The sequence below is a fragment of the Triturus cristatus genome, chromosome 3_2 (genome assembly GCF_964204655.1).
Source record: "Triturus cristatus chromosome 3_2, aTriCri1.1, whole genome shotgun sequence".
In the NCBI taxonomy this organism is placed as follows: Eukaryota; Metazoa; Chordata; class Amphibia; order Caudata; family Salamandridae; genus Triturus; species Triturus cristatus.
In genome coordinates, this window is record NC_140584.1 from 78,591,886 (window position 1) to 78,613,222 (window position 21,337).

The following is a 21,337-nucleotide window of genomic DNA, read 5'->3' on the forward strand; positions in this document are numbered from 1 at the left end:
GAGTGTCTGCTGGTGGATTAAAGATGACTGACGTGGAATTAGGGCTACATAGTCTTGGTTTTCCATACCTCCCACATTCAATGGCGCTGATCGTGGAATTCTGAGCAAATTCTTACACTTATTCTTTTACAAATTAAGGACTGATTGATTGCATTATTGAGATGCTTCACTGACATTACAGTTTCCTTTTCACATGATCAATTGTATGTTATGCATAGAGTACAACAGCCATCTTGATCTTCAGCTAGGGAAGTACTTAATTTGTGCTTGCGGTTGCTGGCAAGCACTACTAGCACTTATTTTTGCTCACCGAGATGCTTGAGATCATCCTGTAGGCAGAGGTCCTGGTAAAAAAAAGTCCAAAGTCAAGTCCATGGCAATGCTTAGTTTGACTCTTAGTGATAAGATACAGATACATGTTTTTATTTATTTGCGTCTGGGTTACACAGGGTGAAAGTAAAGAACACAATGCTGCTAATGTATGCAAGAGCACCGTGGCGGCGCCAGCAGCACTAGTCACATGCATGACATGCACCTGTGACACTTGAAATAGAATAGAGAAACACCTTCTAGTGTCCTTGCCTTCAGAGCCTGACCTAAGCACACAGGAGAGAGACGCTGCAAAAGATGCCAGTATGAATTGCTGCCTGCCTTTCTCAGATTTAAACCAGGGATGGCTGAATCAACTTGAAAATAGGTTGGTGAACCTCATCTCTTGAGCTGACAGCAGCGCAGCTAGAGTGAAAAGGTATCCTTGCCAGTGTGAACTGCATCCAAATGGTTAGTGAGGACTGGTTACATTTAAGAGAGGCTCTGGGAGTGCACACTATACACCTTGACTCACCCTGAACCAAAAGTGGCACCTTTACCCATAGTGATGGAGGCTGTGGGATCCAATGCTTCACATATGTGGAACAGTACTTACTACACATTCGAAAAGTTTTGCAGTTAACACTCTATCCCTGCAATTTTCCCTGGGTAAATTTTGCCAGGTCAAACCTGACAACAATACCAGGGAACAAATGCCTGGTAAATACCGGGACAAGCAAAGCACCAAAATCTGCTTGTTATACCCAATGTTGTAGACCAAAGGTATGATATGTGATAATGATCACCCCAATAAAATCGGAACCACTTAATTGTTGTATTTTATCTGGTACGATAGTTATTGCATCGCAGAACAGGCCACTGATGATGAGGGTCCATGAGTTATCGGCATTCATTATGGACTCGGTTACAATCCATGGCAGTGATTAATGCTTTAGCTGGTACTGCACAGTTCTTGATTTGCGATGGAAGTGGCCAGCTTCAGTAGCTATCACCAAAGACGAAATGTGGGACCTTGCACTGATTATTTTACAAATTCAACACTGGGTAGCACCAATGGTAGAAGTGGGCTGTGCTCATAGTAGAAGTGAGCAGTGACTTCTTAAATAAAACGTATGCACCGTCTCATAATATTTTTTACAAAGTAAGCACTGAGCTGCAAGAGTATGAAGGATTGAGGCTGAACAACAAATTCTAGGCTGTTGCATAACAGACTGAAATTCCTTGGACAGGTCATTCATTAATTCATCCGGTAGACCAGTAATAGTGAGCATTTCAGACAAGAGTGCATTAGCAACCATCCTATACAAGATTACCAGCAGTGATCACCTCTGCCAGAGACATAGTTGGTTGCCACCAGCAATGTCAAAAAGGCTTTATCAATTTGGAATGCCTCTACATGGGTAATTCACAACAGTCAGCTGTAATACCACTGGCACTAAGGTAATAATATGAGTCATAAGTCTCCCAGATGCTGCATGATTTATCACACAAATATTATCTTTTATATTTAACAAAGTCTATCACTTTTCTCAAAACATCAGCTTATGAGTTCTGAAAATATACACATTTTCATCTCAGATACACTCTTTAAAATTATGGTATGCATTTAATATTTCAACCTGGTAAAAGCTTATACTTTAGTACGCTGGAGAGTTACTCACAGGTAGCTGGAGAGTTACCAGTATCTCACAAGCTACTCGTTGGAGAAGCCAGCTGTAGACAGTCCTAGTGTAGAACTGCACTACCATGTTTGCTCTATCATGTCATTTTTATGATATTTAACCATGCAGATAGGACTTCTGAAACGTTTAGCTTACTCCTTATTAACACATACAACTCTACATAAGAATCCTTTCATCCTCTGATGTGCAGCGGGTGGGTTTACTGGCCTCTTACCATGGTCCATCAAGGCATTTCATCCCAAATCTCATCATTAATAACTTAATTCCAACAAAACACAATTTCAAATGTTGCTTCCATGGCTGGCATAATGTGGCTTCTGCCAGCCCGCTACATGCCACAGAAGAGTGAAAAGTGCCTGCTAAATGACACCCACAGCAGAGTATTCACATAAAACAGCAATCCCATACATTTGATTTTTAAAACATTATATGCTAGACCAATGCTTTAAGCCTGACCTGTACATAAGCTTATTTAAATATTTGTAAAGGCAAATAAAAAAAAAGTCTTAGGTTTTCACGTAACTTAATAGAATGTTTGGCTTCAATTTGCTTTAAAAATGATATGCTAGAATATCAGGAACCATAATGTGCATTAAATGTTTTTACTGACATGTTCCAAGGGGCGTGTTTTAGATTTCTAAAGGCAAGAGTTAGCTTCATCTACTCCTGTAGTAAAGTCTCTCTCCAGTTAAAGCCTCCGGTCGGACCGTGGGTCATGGGTAAAATGGGTGGGTCAGTCAGTTGCCATGTTCCAGTGTCTCTGAGCTCTTCGCAGGCACAAAATCCCAAATACGGAATCTGTGGGCAAAACACAACGAACCACAATAAGTGTCAAACAAACGTTTTCCATTTCATATGAACATATGCTTCCACAGCTAGTAGAAAAACAACCATTTGTAAAGCCAATATGTTTCGCCCTATGGGACCTGTTGGATTTGTCCACGGTTTTTAGCTACGCTATACTGCGTCTCGAGGCGCGCAGCACGGCTAAATTACGTTTAAAAGACTATTATATCACTTTGTAGATGCACACGCTTACAAAATGACGCAGCTCCCTTTATTTCTTTTTATTTGTCGCTTAAACTTGGATTGGCAAAAGCAAAAAGAAAGTAAAAAAGCTTTTGATTGGAAAGAAATGATGGGGAAGCAACATAGATGGGGTGATGCAAAGCAAACAGGCACAAAGTGGATGGTGGGACAATATGGACAGGGCTACAGAAGCAATACAGGGAGGGGCGGAGGGACCTGAAGCAATATGGGGGTGTGGAAGCAACACGGAGGGTGTAGGTGATGGGAAGCAACATGATGGTGGAGGGACACAAAGGGGGCAGAGGGAGAGCAACATGGAGAGTGAAGGGTGGGTGAGAAAATCAACCAGGCGAAAGAGAGATAGCATTTGGAGCTAGGAGGGGGCAGAAGAACCCAGGTGAGAAAGCAATAAGGGCTGGGGGATCACACAAAGGTACGTGTATTACAAAGAGGGCAGAAGAGAAGCACACTGGTGGCAGAGATCAGCTCTGAGAGGGAAAAAGAAGCACACTAGGGATACAGCTGGAAAACAAGAAGAAAGTAGGGCCTGCAAAAGTAAGCCGTTTAAGGACACAATAATACGTTCATGCTCCAGAGGAGGGCCAAACACAAGATGAGGATGGAAAGCCCACGAACGCTAAGGAATATGAAACAAGCATATGAGAATAACAATAAAGCCAACCAATGATGAGCAATGGGTAAGCTCTAAGACCTCCATTTGCTGTAAGAGCTTTCATTCCCCTTAAGTGAGGGTCAGAGAGGGGCCAGCACAGTGCCACATAGAAACCAGCTTGTTTAAAACAGCTGAAGCTACACAAGTGCCTCCTGTCCCCTAGACAATAGTGAGCTGTATTCACTGCTGGGGGGTTTGGGAGAGGAGTGGTAAAAGCCCAATTGCCCTCGCCTGCAACATGGGGCCTCAAATGATGGGAGGGTAACAGGGCTGGACTGGGAACCCAAAGCAGCCCTGGCAATCTTGTCAGACGGGTCCCACCCAAGCGTGAAGCACTGCTGCTTAACAAAACAGGACTCAAGCACTGCTGGTTTTGTTACTGGGGACCGATATTGCAGCATCGCTCCAAAACCAGCCCCCACTGCTCCAAAACCGGCCCCCACCCTTCCAGCCTCCTGGGCAAATTCCGATGCCTGCTACAACCAGTCCAGCCCTGGAGGGAAATGAACAGCCATTATTGGAAGCAATAATACTTAATAAGCTACATCTAATTGCTCTTTTTTTAAAAACAATATTACTTTCCAGCGAGTTGAACTTTGAGACTTAGTTGAACAAAGATATATCCTCAACTTTACAAGCTCACACAGTAAAAATCTAACTTAAGTTTCAGAATGTTTAGATTTTATTAAAAAAATCTACAGCCTAAAAAAACTTAGGCCAATGCAGATGATTTAGTTACTATGAGCTGTTTCTCAAAATCAGTTCCTTAACTTTTCACTCTTTAAATTGGCCAATCAATATGTCTTTGCCCTATCCTGAACTGTTGTACCCTTGGTGATCCTAAAGCCTTAAAGTCAGAAAACAAGTGTGTAAAAACACGCTTACCTAGAATAACACACCAGTTTATTGTTCTTACCCTTCACAGTCCATTGATTGTTTATGTTATTATAAGGTCTGATTGAGGCATTGAAAGCAGCCTGCTAAAATATATTGTATCACCAGACAAGCACCACTAGCCTCAATGGAACTCCAGCAGTAATAATCGAAACCTGGAAAACCCTTCCAACTATTATTTGAAAGAATCTCAGCTCGGGCCTCTAAAGAGTCGCCGAGGTCTGTTGCATAAAAGTGGATTGAAATAAAATATATGGAAGCCCATGATAAAAGACATTTTAATAATATCACTCCTCAAAATATGAGTTGAGGGGGTGTTAAGTAAAAGTGGTAGATGCGCAGGCTGCATTTCCTGCCCTTTAAAAAAAAGTTGGTTCCTTTTTCGAGGGAGTGGGTACTAAACAAAATGGAGGCTAGTCTAAGTAACAAAACTCCTTGCCCAAAGTTAAATAACAGGACAGAAGTGTTTATATTGACAAAACTGTAAGATGTTGGAACCTGAAATTTCCCTGCATCTATTGAAAATCTTATACCTGTTAACACCTGACATTAGACCGTGTGGGTTAATCACTAGTTTCATCTCGAAAAGCAAAAGCAAATACAAACGCCACATGACAGTTAAAACTCAGAAAGCACATCAGGACCTCGTGATTGCAGGTGTTAATTTTTGTGACTAAAGCATCGAAATACCAGTGAGAGAAGATATATTAAAATGTGTCGTAGTAGAGCAGTCTGTCAAGACCACCTACAACTAGACCAACCAGAGCAGTCAGATGATGCAGTAAGATGCGGAATGATTCTTGAGGATTTCGGTCAGAGCACCAATTGACTTATCATCTGGTAAACTAGACTTCCTCCCATCAGGAAATGGTAATCATTCAAAGACTATGGCCTTAATTACAATATGTGTCCATACTGGGCACCTTCTTAATTACTGTTTGAATGGGATAGGGTATGTAATTGGGCTATGGTAACTAGAAAATGTATAGTTGGTTTTATGTACTTTTATGGGGTTTTTTCTCTGAAACCGAATAAAGTTACCTTGATGATGATGGTACTGTTTGAGTGGGATAGGGTAATTAATTAATGGGTATGCATTTTGCATACGATTCCAAGCTGCATGCTCATTGCTCACATTTTATCTCATTACGAGGAGAACAAAATGGCAGTTTGCACAAGTTGTGACCTTGATTTCCCACATGCAAAAACAGATGCCAAACACCCATGCTGGGTTCTATTAGTACCTAACTTGCAACCCCGTTTTCGGAGGAAAAGGTTGTTTTCACCCAAAAAGTTATTATTGGCAAATTGAAATCAGGGCCTTTGCATAGCCTACCAAGCAAATAAAATCGACGTGATCCAATTTCAATTCAACCAATCAAAACTCAAACTTTTTTGGCCCTGGGATCAGAGAAACTTCAATACTTCTTTGAAGGGTAAAAATATCACAGTATTGATGCATGGACTGCTAAATGTTGCCATTATCTAAAACTCCAGGGACCACACAATGCCATCAAGCTCTCAGGCAAAAAGTTAAAAAAAGCTTTTGAAATAAAATCTACAATCTCTGTGCATCCTTTTCATGGGATGAATTAATGTGGCTCTTTCTGCACTAGGAAACTTTACTGGAAAGCAGGCCACTCTGTAAAACTCCTTTCATCCATTCATTGATAGGAGAATCAATAGGAAGATGATGAACAGGCCCAGGTGTAAAATAGTGATTTCACACCAAAAAATAAAAAAGCAGGATACCAAGTAGAAACAAATTTGTATGCTTATCTCAAAGATTGAGGACCTCAGAGACTTTTACGCCATTTTCTTGTGTTCTAAAACTATGTAATGTCTGAAAAAAGCTTTAAAGTGCATAAAGTAATTTACAGTTTCGATCTATGCAGTCTTCTCTAAAAGCCTGGTGACTTATTTCTAAAAATTTCTAAAAACTTACCTTCCGGACAACTTGCACAAAGTCCTTGGCATTCTGTGGTGAAAGTCCCTGTAGCTGGCGAGTGCAGGCTTCCAGTGAGGATGCGTGAGCCACAATCAGAATGTTATATCCTGGAATGAAATCAGAATGGCTTCTAAGTAACAGAGGATAAAGGAGAAACAAGACAAAACAAAACAATATAGAACGTAATGCACTTCCAAAGAATTCAAAAGGTGTATATTAAACTGTTAACAAACTTATTTATACTGGTGAGTTATCTCCCCTTAACGCCCGCAGCCCAGCGCCCGCAGCCTTGAATGTCTGGCTGGGGAGGGGGGAGGGGAAGGAAGTGTTCATACAAGTAGAGAGCAGCAGATTATACGTATGAGACAAAGGGTTATGAGAAGTCTTTGTTAAAATCCAGGCGAACAGGGTAAAAAGAAAGAGGAGAAGAGAGCATCCGACCTCCCCCCTCACAAAAAGGAGCTCAATGCCACTCATCCTGTGATTCAGGTAATAAACTGGACAGGTCTTACCCAGCACTATCACCATATAAGTCCCTTCTCATTCTTCTTTAGCCAGGTTTGCTGGACCAACGTCAGGGTTTCGGTGCTAATCACAAATTGTCTCTGCCTCTCCTAGCCCTTGTTTGTGGATCTTTCATGTTTTTATCTTCCCAGTGCTTCAGCACTGATTCTAGTCTCTGACATTCAGAGTATGAGTTCCAGGTGAGGTCATCTGTTATCGGTGAGCTGGTCCTTACTTCCGGTTGTTGTGTAATGTTGGGTACACTGTTTGGAGAGGAGGTATCCATGTCTGAGGCCTCTAGCATGTCCAGCAACTGTTTGAGCTCTGCCAGATCTGCAAACTCCCTATCAGTGCCTTTGATAGTAAGTAACATTGGGGATGGTTCTTGCAGCATATATCGAATCCCCAATTTTCTAAGCAATGATCTCATTGCCATGAATGTTTTTTCCACAGAGATCCACCCATTCTGTGAAAGTACTATTTTCTGGACTCTTTGCTGTGAAGGATTTCCCTATAAATGTTTGTTGCTTTTTGTTTGCTGCTCTCCCCACCCTTTTCTTCTGGCACAGAGTCTCTGCCTTCTGGAGACTGTTGCCACCCCAATCCTTGGATCTAAAAACCGCACCTGAGCTGCAAACACCATGACAGGGCAACCATGACTCAAAAATCTTTACTTAATCTCCCTCAGTGTTAATGGCTTGACACAATACATTAAGCAGAAAAAGACACTTAACCACTTAGCCACTAAGTCACCAGCTATGGCCCTACTTCAGGAGATGCACCTCTCACATACTTAACCAGACAAACTAAGAAGGGACTGGGTCGATAAAGTGATAAGTTGCAGTATTGTGAATAACAATGGCCCAACTTTCTTTACACCCCCTTCTTAACCAAAGAGATGTGGTATGGCGGTCTTGCTTAGAAAGTCTCTACAATATACAATACATAAAACATGGACTGACCTGATGAGTAGATATGTTTCGTGAAGTTGACAACTGGAGTCAATACATTATTAGTGCTATCCATCTGTGCGCCATACTACAACAAAAGGCCTTCTTTATATGTCTCTAGACCACTGATGAAATTTGGGTGATCCCAACTCGTGGTGAGTGGTGACTTTCGGTTCCGCAAGTTCTTTATTGCTAATAATTCATTTGATTCGGGTCCACTAAATAGATCAGGCCTTTGCCCTCCTTCCATCTTCACTCCCACCTTTGACCAGGTGGGTCCTGAAGAAGTAATATTTAACAAGCATTGGCATAGCCAATAGGTCTCGCCTTTGGGACCTTGTAAGTAAAAAAAAAAACACTGAAGTGTAAGACTTCATGTTTACAGTTACTTCATATTTAGGATGCAGTAAATGTAAACATGAAGTCATACACTTCAGTTTTTTTTTTTACTTACAGGGTCCCAAAGGCGAGACCTATTGGATATGCCAATGCTTGTTATCAGCATGTATGAAGCTTTCCGGATGCAATTTCACCTGGAGTGCAGCAAGACTTTGCATTGCTACTGGAGAAGAGCTGAGACGGATCTGGCTTCTGTGGCTCTCCAGGTGTTAGCTGTAGGGAGCAGCAGATCATCTGGCGTGTGCGGCTCTCCGGGTGTTAGCTGTAGGGAGCAGCAGATCATCTGGCGTGTGCTGCTCTCCGGTGTTGGTTGTAGGGAACACGCACTACCAGCAGCTGTTGGTCGGTGTGCTGAGATGCTCGGTGTAGGCTGTGTCTGTCCTTAGGGGCTGATGCTTGCTATGTGCAGGGCTGCTTATCCCTGGGAGCCGAAGGCGGCTATGCTGGCGACTCTTGGCGCACATGTGGTGGCTGTTAGAGGCCACCCGGCTAGCAGCCATAGGGGCTGTCATTCTGCCTTAAATTGTGAACATCTCTGCTGAATGGTGTGAGTTGTTTTTAAATAACGAGGGAAGAGTGGACATATGTTTTTGGCCAATTTGAAGGACCCACAGGGTGTTTGTGATTCAGATCCTCGCGTCAGTCTCTTGAAACGTCTACATATGGCTTAATCTATAACCTCTGTGTGAATACATCTTGGAACTCGACAAATGTGTGTTTGTATGCGCCATTTGTTATCACGGGTTTAGCTCTTACTATTCAGTACATAAAACAACAGGACACACTATTACCAATGTCAAATTCTTGATTCTCATTGAAAGATGAAAGGCTGCATCGGCCCTGCTGAGATTCAAACTTCTGACCTGCATGTTAAGAGCAGAACACAGCAGGGAGCGCTTTGTAACTAAGCGTTAAATATCTTGGTGTTAATGACTGCCATTAAACACAATAATAATAGATATCGCCCTTCAAAACAATACAGTAAATATATCAGATCTCAGTAAGCACTAACTTACACAATTACCATAACTAATCTACAAGGAAACAAGGGGAAAAAAAATGCCCACACGCGAAATACAAAGCGACTCCGCGCCTAACCCAAAAAGAATTCTTCCCCATGCCATAGCACCTTAAAAATACACAGACAGTGCGAGGCAAGATTCAATAAGGCTCGGGGAAGCGCGAGAGCTCAGCCCAGAGAAAGCCAAACCAGGAAGTAATAAATGGGACCACAATGAAAGCCGCGGCCGCGAAAGTGAAAGGTGAAACAAAACACGTCAGCCTGTGCGCCGCTGCTGGCTCCCGAGAGCAAAACGCTCTGGGGATGAAAATTTTCCTAAAAGCTGGGACATCCACATGCCTTTGGCCAATTGTGTGCTGAAGCCAGACGCAAAGGCCAATGGCGTGTGAGCACCACATGCACAAGCTACTCCTGAAGCTGAAGTGATTCTAAGAAGTCGATTTCCTAAGCAGCGCGTCCGCGCTGCCATAGGCTCGACCTAAAAATGTGTTAAACAAATGCCTTAAAAGAGCAACCCGGTTTATACCTCGTCCGGCCCTCAATCCAGACCATCAGGAACTTTCAGCCTTGAAAAAGCTAAAAGACAATAATACCATGACCATTAAAAATTGCGACAAAGGGCGAGGTATTGTTATTATGGGCACCAGCCTCTTTGTGACTAAAATGAACGATCTACTTAACAATCTGGAACACTACAGGGCAGTCCCAATTGATCCCACAGATAGATTCCAAAAAAGGATTGAGTGCTTGACCATAATAGCTCTTGAAAATGAAGCAATTTGTGTGAAGGAATACCAATATTTAAATATCAGTCACCCTACAATGGCCAGTATCTATGGTATTCCAAGATACATCAAAACAATTCTGATCCTCCTTATCGCCCCATAGTGACTACAACAGGTTCAATCACAGAGCTGTTCTCTAAATATGTGGACTCCATACTTTGACCTTTTGTTCCAAAGGTCACATCTTTCATACAGGACACTAGCGATATCAAAACTAGAGATATCAAAGGTTCAAGGTTCAAAGACACTTTATTCGGATAACGTCGTATCCATAAAACCACAAAGACACAACAACAAACAAGTAAAAAATGTGCAAGTTTAGAGAGTCATACTAAAATCATAGCAGCATGCAATATACAATAGTCTTTGGGTTCGTAAAAATGTCATTAATAAAAAGTATAATTTTTGGGTTCATAAAAATATCATTAATTATATAAGGGCTCAAGGATTAGACATCATTTGACAAGCTCCAACTGCAATTCTCAAAAAAGTGCCTGTGCGAAAGACCAACTCTTCATCGTCCAGAGTGAGTAATTTCAAATAAACGTTTTCCAAGGTAATGGGCATGTGCTTTTTAAAATACGGGGTTAAGAGCCACTTGATTTTCTTTAGATAGTATCTACTAAAAAACAATTAGTAAAGAGTAGATTGGCCACTCAGGCCGTCACACTGGCAAGGAATGCAATCAAGGTCAGAATGGTAACCAAGGGGAAAGCATAATGTATGAGTTACTTACCTTTGACAATGATGGATCTGGTAGACACGTTGTCTAGCCGCAGATTCATTAACTTAGAATATCCCCAGGCATCAGACTGGATCCGGAAAAACTCTTGCAGCAGCACCTCTGCGCGCCGGGGGATGGCGCCACATGACTCCGCCCTGATGTCGTCCACGTACGTGACGTCAGCGAGGTCATATAAGTCCCTCCCGGCGCGCTGACGTCAGTTGTCTTCTGAGAAACTTTTCCGCGACACAACGCGAAGCCACCAACAAAAAAACTGTGAAAGTATGGGAACAGTGTGCGATGGATGAAAATCAGTGAATAAATAAGCAGTATGGTGCAAGACACCAATCTTAAAAGACAGAACTAGACACTATCTACACATAGGTGAAAAAGCTGTGAGAAAGAACCTCGCAAGCTAAGCGAAGACCCTTCCCAGTGCAACAAGGGAAGAATATATCAACAGACAGAAGTAGACTGTTATTACCATGCAGAACATCAGACAAAAATCGACTGTCAGTACCATGTAGAACTGTGCCGTCCAGCAAGAACGGAGCACAGAGAGAACAACAGTCCACCGCAGGTAGGAAAAGTCTGGCACTGCCCCTTTAGTAATAGAGGTCTGAAACAGAGGTGAACAGATCCCTAAAGAAGACTACCGTAGAGGAGACCAGAACCCTGAGCCAATAGAGAAGGCAGAAAGGCAGCAGGAGAACATAAGAAAATGAAGAGGAATCCTCTGGTGAAGGTCAATCGAAAAGGCATCATTTTACAGATCAGAAACCCTTGAGAGGGAGTCAACTGTATTATGGTAACAGAAAACCCTGAGAGGGAGTCAGCCGTATTATGGCAAATCTCAAAGCGACGCAACAATGTGAGCACCCATGAAAGAAAAAAAACAATGCCCACTGTAACAGGGAGAGCCCCACTTGGCAAGGTCCTCGCAGAACGGGGAGGTTGGGTGGGCATTAAGGAATCTGCGGCTAGACAATGTCTCTACCAGATACATCATTACAGAAGGTAAGTAACTCGTACATCTGATAGAGACATCTAGCTGCAGATTCCTTAACTTCTAATAGATACCACAGCCATACCACAAAAAAGGGGGCGGGTCTGCGAGAGAACAACAGAAAGCGGCAAGCATCCAATCCAGCAACAGAGTGACGGATAAGGGGGGGTGGGGGAAAGCTGTGGCGGAACTGCCAGACCACAACCCAGCAGCTCGGAAGAGCAGAAATAATAGGACAGAAGATATCCCAAAAACGCCAGAATGGCGCCACACCATACCCGTATAAAAAATGACAGGTTGAACGGCAGGAGCCCCATACCAGAGCAAGAAAGAGAGAGTGAAAGGAAGAAGAACCACTTTCGGCTTAATGGCACCCGATGAGTGCCCCGACCAGAGCTCGAAATGAACTTGAAGAGATGGAACCAGCCTAACAGGCTAACCTAAGAAGGAAGTCGAAGGAGCCGGTGTCACGAGCCCAGGGCAAGAGCTAGAACCTGAGCCATGCGTTGGGAATAGCCAGCGGGGCAGGAAACATGTCAAGTGCACACACAATCCCCAAAAAGGGTAAGTAGAGGCAATTAGCATCAATTCCAAACCCGCCAAAGCAGGAAGAAATATGCAGTAGGCAAACCGCCAGAGAGACCTTAAAGTGGCTTACACAAGAAGCATGAGAGGACCCGACCGGGCAATATGAAGCCAAAGTGAGAAACAACCCGCAATAGAGCTGTCACGCAGGTGCAGCTGTAACAATAGTACGTGAAAACGTGGAAAAGGGCATATCCGAAGGAAGTAGCCAAAAAACGCCAAATTTACGAATGGTGGGAAGAGTCTCTGAATCCGAGATCAACACTCCAGAAAAGACACGTACAGCGTCGAACACCAAAAAAGGGAGCATATGTGAAATTGGGAAATTACCCTAGCAAGCAGAAGCAAGGAGGAACCTATTGGTAACTTGCTACAACATAGAAAAGCTCCCCCACACATGGAGATATTGGTCCAGGCCGTGCAGCCTCGAAAGAGGTGGCGACATAGGAAGAGGAACACCAAGGCAACCGGCAAGTATACAGAATGTATAAACATCTAATCATGTTGAGACAGAGCTAGCCAGGAGCCAGAACATGCCTATACCGGATCATACCTAGCACAGTAAGGGCAGGCAGGAGCCGTTGTAGAAGAGGAGATGATGAAACCTCCCAAAGAGGTGGATGACCATGACGTAAGCAGATGGCCCCAGGAAAAAACAGAGAATACCCGACAATCGGACCACCAGACCACGCATGGAGACACAGGCTCTCCAGGTCCTGGTGAAATAAGCAGAGCTATATAATAGCATACAAGTACCCCATATGGAGTATGCATACCCCAAACAACGGGGAACACCTCTTAGGGCAAGAAGCCAAGGTAAAAGAGCGCAGTAACGAGCTGAACCCGTGAACCTGAGTTCCGAGCGGTATGACATTACTGAGCTGAGCCCCGGCTCAATACCACAGTCAGAGGACCACACACAGCAACCCGTGGAACGCGGGCATAGCAGGCCAACAGGCAGTTCACAGGAAAACACACCCAAGGGATGCCAATAAAAGGGTAATCACCCTTGACCACAGAAAAGAGAACGTTGGGTTCACCGTCCATGTTAAAGACAGAGAGCATCTAAGGGATGCGAAAGGAAAAAGTACCACCACGGAAGATAGGCCTTAGAAGACCTAAGTGGGAGGACGAAAGCCCGCAAGGAGTCGGTAAACCGCCGACTCAGCATGAGCATCAAACAGCAAAACCCCATCAAAGGGTAAGTCAAACAGTCGCTCCTGGATATTTTCAGGTGAGACACTATCTCGCAACCAAGCGTGACGCCTTAATGCAACAGAGCCTGCCATAGCTCGGCCCAAAGAATCCGCAGTATACAAGGCTGAGCGGATTGTGAATTCGGCAGGGTCGCGGCCATCCCGGAGGAGGTGAAGGAGATCAACCCGAGCACCTTCAGAGGTGGCAGAAAGCAAACACTGCAGAGTCCCACAGGGCAGAGGTAGCCCGAGCCAAAACACACTCTGTATTTAAGGACCGTAGGGCCGCACTAGTGGAAGCAAAGATGTTCCTAGCCCATGATTCAATCCATCTAGACTCCCGAGAGGGAGGAAGCGTTAGAGGGGGCCGTGAAGGAAAGGCAGTCAGCAACACAAACCCCTGCACATCAGGATGCACTAAAAGACAAACAGGGTCATGCGGAGCTAGACGGTGGCGGTGCAAAATTGAACGAGCCACCGGGTCACCTGAAGCAGGCCGGACCCAGGTAACCCAAAAGGGTATCATAAAGGGAAGCCTCAAAGGGCAGAAGCTGCTTCACATTCCCTGACCCCCGGTGAAGGACCTCAAGCAAGGGGTCCACAGACAAGGGGGCAGAAGGGGGTTGCATGTTCAAAATGCGGGAGGCTAAGGAGACCACTCTCAAAAAAGCCGCACCAGCCTCGGTAGCCCTCCGCGGAGGGGACAACAACTCATCAGTGGGGGAGGGTTGTAAGCTGACCCTCCCAAGACACTGAGGGTGAGACCAATGCCCCACGGAAGGGAGCCCTATTGAAGAATGAGGATCCTGACTTGGCTCCTGGGGAGGCGAAGAGCCTGCCGGATCTGGAAGCTCCTGAGGAGGCTCTACAAATTCCAAGGGATTGCACTGGCAACACCTCCGGTGATGCTGGGTGAGAGGGTGGCACCGAACTCTCTCCAGAGGCCTCTGGAGAAGAGTCCATATTCGGTGTCGACACAGCGCTGAAACGACGCACGTCGGCGCCGACCTTGCCTCGTCAGTCGCCGACTCGGCTGCATCCGGCGTAGACTTGTCCAACGAGGCAAGCTTTCGGCGCCGACTCCACCTTATCCATGACAGGCTCCGACTCCGGAGAAAGAAGCGGAGGCGGAGCCGAGGAGGTGAGCCTCCGGTGCCTGTACGGCGCCGACCCTGGCTCCGGACAGGCGACCGCCCGCCCGGGAGCCCGGGGTGTGCTCGAGGCCACCTCATCCATGACAGGCTCCAACTCCGGAGAAAGAAGCGGAGCCGAGGAGGTGAGCCTCCGGTGCCGGTACGGCGCCGACCCCAGCTCAGGACATGCGACCCCCTGCCCGGGAGCCAGGGGTGTGCTAAAGGCAGGGCTATGAGCACCGGCAACCACCTGCAGCACCACAGGGAGTCAAGTGGGGCTATGCGGTGTGGCAGAAGCGCCATGGGTTGTAGAGGGGGACCCAGGTGGGCCGCGCCCTAACGACTCCACATGGACCGTAGAGGGGGACCCAACCGGGCCACGCCCTAACAGCACCTGGCGGGCAAAGGCTCAACTGGCGCCGAGGGTGAACCCGCCGGCGAGTACGTCGGAGATCCCACAAGAAGCGGAGGCCCTGAGGATGCCCCAGGAATGGGAGAGGGCCCAAGGGAGGCCTGCAGAGCTGCGGCATATGCCTCCATTTGGGCCTGAGTCGCCCCCACACCCGGAAAGGGTGGATAGAGGGCGGGCGACTGTCGGGAGCGCATGTCCAGAATGTTCAGGGAACCAGTGCCCCTGACAACAGAAGAATGGGAGGTCGAAGACCTCGGCGACAAGCGCCTCGACTTACCAAGTGGCGAACGACGGGCCCGGACCCCAGAGGCTGAACGACGGCAGAACCAGACAGGAGAGGGACCTGCCATTGAAGAAGCCGGGCGACGAGATGACTCCGACCGAGACAGCCGTGCCGAGAGAAGCTTCATACGCCACTCCCACTGAGACTTCGGCTTCAGGTGTTGGCAGGCTTCGCAGTCCGTGGAGTCATGGTGCTCGCCCAGGCACCACATACAAATAAGATGCGGGTCCGTCGCGGACATCTGTCGTGAACAGGAATTACAAGTTTTAAAGCCCAAAGGCATCGCACACTGTTCCTGATGCGAAGCGTCGACAAGGAGGCATGAAAACAGGCCAGAAGAACCGCTGACTCCGGATCTGCGTTGCACACGGAAAAGAAGGAAACTGACGTCAACGTGCCAGGAGGGACTTATATGACCTCGCTGACCTCACGTACGTGGACGACGTCAGGGCGCAGAGGTGCTGCTGCAAGAGTTTTTCCGGATCCAGTATGACGCCTGGGGATATTCTAAGTTAAGGAATCTGTGGCTAGATGTCTCTATCAGATGCAAATTTAATAGTACCAGCCCTAAGACGAAACAAAAGGCTCCTCTCCCAGTGGCTCATTGGCAAGGTAATATAAATGGCCAGCAGGTATGCAGAATTTCCAGTGGCCATGTAGCTATGAACAAGGGATTTTTTAGATTCCTTTTCGAACCTTTCTGTTCTATATAACGAATAGAGCGCACTCCTAAGCTCACATTTATTCGCAGCCATTGCTGTGCTAGGATCTAAATAGACTCTTCCCTTATTAATACTGCAAAGGCTATGATACACCCCGACAGCCATGGTATGTCTTTTCCTTTCGAACATCCTATGCAGTCGCTGATGATCTCTCTTGTTAGGGATGTGGCCACGTTTTTCCACACCGATAACAAGAAAAGAGCAGGGCAGGCCCTAATAAAATCTTCGATAAAATATAGGCTAAGTTCCTTATGGCAGGTATATTGGGGTTTGGAGATTGGGACGCCTAATAACTTCCTGCAAAATCTGTTCTCTTCCTGTTGGATGTAGGTGCTATTGGCGAAGCCCCAAACCTCAGCGCCATACGTAGCTGTTGGCACACATTGAGACTTAACATTTTTAAAATGGCTAAGATGGCACCTGTTCTCTTCGGACGTGGGAGGCTAAGAATCGAGTTGGAGGCCTTTGAGAACTTGCTCCTGGCGTGAGCCATATGCTCACTCCAGAAGACGTTAGCAGCAAAGACTACCCCAAGATAAGGGAAGGTGCTAGTGCTCATCAGCCTCTGGTTACCCACAGATATGGAATTAAGTTGACGTTTCTTTGGACCACATGACATTACAAAAGATTTTTTTAAATTAGTGCGTAGGTCCAAGCTATCCATATGGTTGATAAAGCCCGGCACTAGCATATGTAAGGAGTTCGGAGTGCGGCCCATAAGGACCGCATCATCCGCGTGAAGTAGTACGGGGAGTGGTTTTCCATTGATTTTTGGGACATCTTGGGTCAAAGATTTTAGAGTTTATTCAGTCCATTAATGTAGATAATAAAAAGAAGGGGAGCCAGAACACAACCCTGTCTGACCCCCCTGCCCACGTCGATGGCTTTAGTAACCTCACCCCCACAGTCAATCCTCAACCGAGCTTTAAGATCTTTGTACAGGTGTGCCAAGAAATGCACCAGGGGCTCATCCAATCCATAGGTCAGAAGGATAGACCAGAGCTTTGACCTATTAACAAGGTCGAAAGCCGAGGTCAAATCCATAAAGGCCAAATAGATAGGAGAAGCCCGCGCAATGGTGTATTTTCCCACTAGAGATATCAATACAGTTCAAGGCCTCAATTTTAATGCTAACAGAGAGAAATTATTTACTTTGGATATTGAAGCCCTGTATAGTAATAATCCCCAAAAAGACACAATTGATGCAAGTGAGTTGGTTCATGGATGAATACCATGTAGAATGTTTTAGAACCTTAATTCTTGACAGTTCACGTATCATCATAGAGAAAAATACTTTTGAATTTAATAGGCAATTATATAAACTAATTAAGGGCATGAGCATGGAGGCCTCTTGTGCCCCCACAGTAGCGAATATCTACATGACTACATTTCAGCGCACATTTATCCACAATGAAGTGGCACCATTCATTGGTCTCAGTACATAGATGACATTTTCTTCATATGGACTGGGAGCTCGGATGAGCTAGAGGAGTTCCTTAGTTGGATAAACCTCTGTGATGACAATATGAAATTCACAGCCCATATTAGTCAAAATCAGGTGCAATTTCTGGATATACTTATCAGACATAACAATCATCAACTTGAAGTTGATCTTCACGTTAAACCAACTGCAAGAAACACTCCACTACACTTTAGCAGTTTACATCTGTGATCACAAAAACAAAGTATCCCATTTGGGAAGTTTCTACAACTCCATAGAAACTGCACCAATTTGTGGGACTACGATAAAAGAGCGTTCGTCATGAAGCAAATATTTGTCGCCGGAGGGTACCCTAGAAGATTAGTTTGAGAGGCATACAAGAGAGCTTGATACTATGATAGGCACTGTACTTTATAGAATCAACATCATCCTAGTGAACCTAATTTAGTGTGTGTCACACATCATTCAGTTCTCAATGAAAAAAATCAACACATTCGTAGGCCCATGTTTGCACATTGGCAAAACAAAAACCTTAATGACCACATTGAGGGGAAAAGTGCCTTCACACTGAAAACGATAGATGGAAGCCGCCCCATAGAAGGGAGCTACAAATGCGCTTAATGTAAGGCTTGTTATTCCACAATTGAGACCTGTGACCCTGGTCTTTAACAAGTACACAGGGAATCTTAAAACATTTACCAATTGTAAAACAAAGGACGTCATCTACCTTCTCCTATGACTGTGTGAGTTAGATTTTGTTTGTGAAACCGCCCGCCCCTTTCCTACCCGCCTGACTGAACATCGTTCAGCTATTCAGAACAAAAAGCTTATGGAGCCTTTGGTCAAACATTATCTTGAACTAAGCCAGAAGAAATCAGATGTCTTATTAGTGAAAGAATAGAGACAAAATCAGGCTGTAACGGCTATACCGAAATCGGTAACGAAGAGGGTCTTCAGACGCCTATCATCCCCCGCACTGGTGAAGAACAAGTTCCGGCCATAAGACCGGAGCTTGCTTCAGTAAATGGGTTTATGGGCATTCGGTTGTGAAACACAAACAGGAACTTGAAATGTTCTTAAGCACACACAACCCCGACATGGTTTTCTTAACCGAGACCTGGACGGACGCATCCTCAGTTCCGGATTGGAACGTGGCTCTGCCATCAGGTTACGCACTACTGAACCAAGACAGAAAAGACAGTAGAGGCGGCGGCATAGCCATCATTTATAAGGAAGCCCTGAAGGTCCAGGTAAGGGCAGTGGCGGACCTTCATGCCGAAGCAATGCAATTTTGCATTAGGCTAAAAGATGTCACTGTATTCCAAGACCTGCTGGCCTATCGGCCACCGGGCCCTAGAGCCACCTTCCCACAGGCTCTTCTGTCCTATATGGAATTCTGTAAGGACTCAGAATTGTATTAAATACTTGGTGATTTTAACTACCACTTGGAGCTGGGCACTAACACGGATACGACCAGACTCTCAGATTTTATGGCAGCCTATGGCCTGCATCAGTTAGCATCTGAACCCACACATAAAGGAGGCCATATTTTAGATGGATTGTTTTCCACCCATCCTGATATCTCTTTCTGTGGGGCAGATGCACTTCCCTGGACCGACCACAAAGCAGTATTTTTTTAGGTCAGGGCTAGGTTAATTGGGATGGGTACGCCTCACAAACCCACCAAGTTTACGTTTCGGCGATGGAATAGGATAACTAGCATCAGCCTAACGGCCGCTCTTGATCATTTCCCTCCGACTCTAGATAAAAACAACGAGGTGGCAGCAGCTCAGTTTAATGAATGGATCCAGGGAGCGGTCAACTGTGTTGCTCCTGTGCATACTGCCACACTCAACAGGCACCCCTCGGGTGCACCGTGGTATGGCCCGGAGCTTAAACGATTAAAAGTTGAATGCAGAAGGTACGAGCGTTTCTGGAGAGTGGATTATAGTAGGGTCAGTAAAGACGTCTATAATGCAGCCTTGAATAAATATAAAGAGGCCATTCTGACAGCTAAGAGAGCATACTTCACTCTGAAAATCCAGGATGCGGGGAACTCTGCTAAAGAACTTTTAAATCTGTGTCCTTTCTGGCCAAACCCCAGCAGGGCAGCTTGTTCAACCCTGATCAGGATTTTTGTAATCAGCTGGCAATTTTCCTTCATAATAAGGTGCAGACAATATATGATGACCTGGCCAACTCATCAACTCCACACTTTGTATCAGGCACTCAGCAGCTCCCCCGGGACGAGGAGAATGTGCGATGTAGCTTAACGAGTTTTGGTTCCTTATCTGATGTGGTTGTAATAGACATTTTAAAATCCACCAAATTGGGCTCAGCCTTTGACCCCTACCCCCCGCCGGTCATGCATCTGGCGGCGGAGAGGATTAGTCATACTCTTACCTCCTTGATTAACCAAGTCCTGGCATCGGGGATTTATCCTATCGCCTGGAAAACTGCCAGTGTTATCCCGATTCTTAAGAAAGCAACGCTGGAGCCCACTGAATTCAAAAACTAACGGCCAATCTCGGGTCTGCCATTAGTAGCCAAGGTCATCAAAAGATACATGAATATAACATTAACTGAGTATTTGGACAGCAATAGCCTGCTTGATCCGTCCCAACATGGCTTTCGTCCAAAACACTCTACTGAGTCTGCCCTAATCGCTGCAGCTGAGGGAATTCGGGCTGCAGTTGATGGGAGAGAGAGGGCAATCCTTGTTCTCCTTGATTTGTCGGCCGCATTCGACACCGTCAACCATACGGTGTTGGTGCGCCGACCAAAGGAGATAGGGATTAGTGAGCGGGCTTTAGCCCTCCTCTCCTCATTTTTGGACGACGGAAAGCAAACTCTGAACTGGGAGGGTCTACAATGGGACAATTTCAACGTGCCCTGCGGCGTCCCACAAGGCTCAGCTTTGTCCCCTACCCTGTTTAATGTTTATGTAAGGCCGTTGGCCGGTGTAGTGAGGAAACATGGTTTTACCTTCGTGTCTTATACGGATGATTCGCAATTGGTTATATCTTTATCCGCCAGACCGGAGCTAACAGCGGTAAGATTCCATGCTTGTCTGAAGGACATCATGGATTGGATGAGCCAGAGATTTCTAAAGATTAATATGGAGAAAACAGAAGTTACTGAATTTGGGAATGGACCACCAAAATGGAGCGATCTGTGGTGTGATTTTTGATAACAAACTGAACATGTCAGCTCACGTTAACAGCATAACCTCAGCCTGTTTTTTCCTGCTCAAGACCCTGCCAAAAATCTTCCCTTTCATTCCCCGGGCACTCCAGAAGACGGTAATGGCTGCCCTTTTCATGTCCAGACTAGATTACTGTAATGCGATGTTTCTGGGCATTGACAAGCATCAGATCAGTATAATTCAATCACTGCAGAATGCTGCTGCCCATGTTATTTTAAAGCTTCCTAAGTGTCACCCTACCTCCAACGGAAGAAGGTCACTACACTGGCTCCCTGTTCAGCAGAGAAGTGAGTTCAAGGCACTTTGCCTGGTGCACAAGGCACGTTATGGTGGGGGCTCTGTGGACTGTCAAGACAGGTTTAGGCTCTATTTTCCCCCGCGAGATCTATGATTGGCCAATCTTGTCCTTATTTGT

General features: G+C 45.5%; 1 protein-coding gene across 1 annotated transcript in view; it reads right to left on the reverse strand.

Annotated features, from left to right (window-relative positions):
- Positions 1–1,790: 1,790 nt before the first annotated feature.
- The window catches only part of UBASH3B (ubiquitin associated and SH3 domain containing B), a 648,856-nt gene continuing 629,309 nt past the window's right edge, over positions 1,791–21,337 (reverse strand). The window contains exons 13-14 of the mRNA XM_085647271.1: positions 6,554–6,663; positions 1,791–2,810 (exon numbers count right to left, since the gene is read on the reverse strand). Of these exons, the coding sequence (XP_085503397.1) occupies positions 2,673–2,810; positions 6,554–6,663 (248 nt within the window). The 3' untranslated portion in view covers positions 1,791–2,672. The remainder of the gene's footprint in view (positions 2,811–6,553; positions 6,664–21,337) is intronic.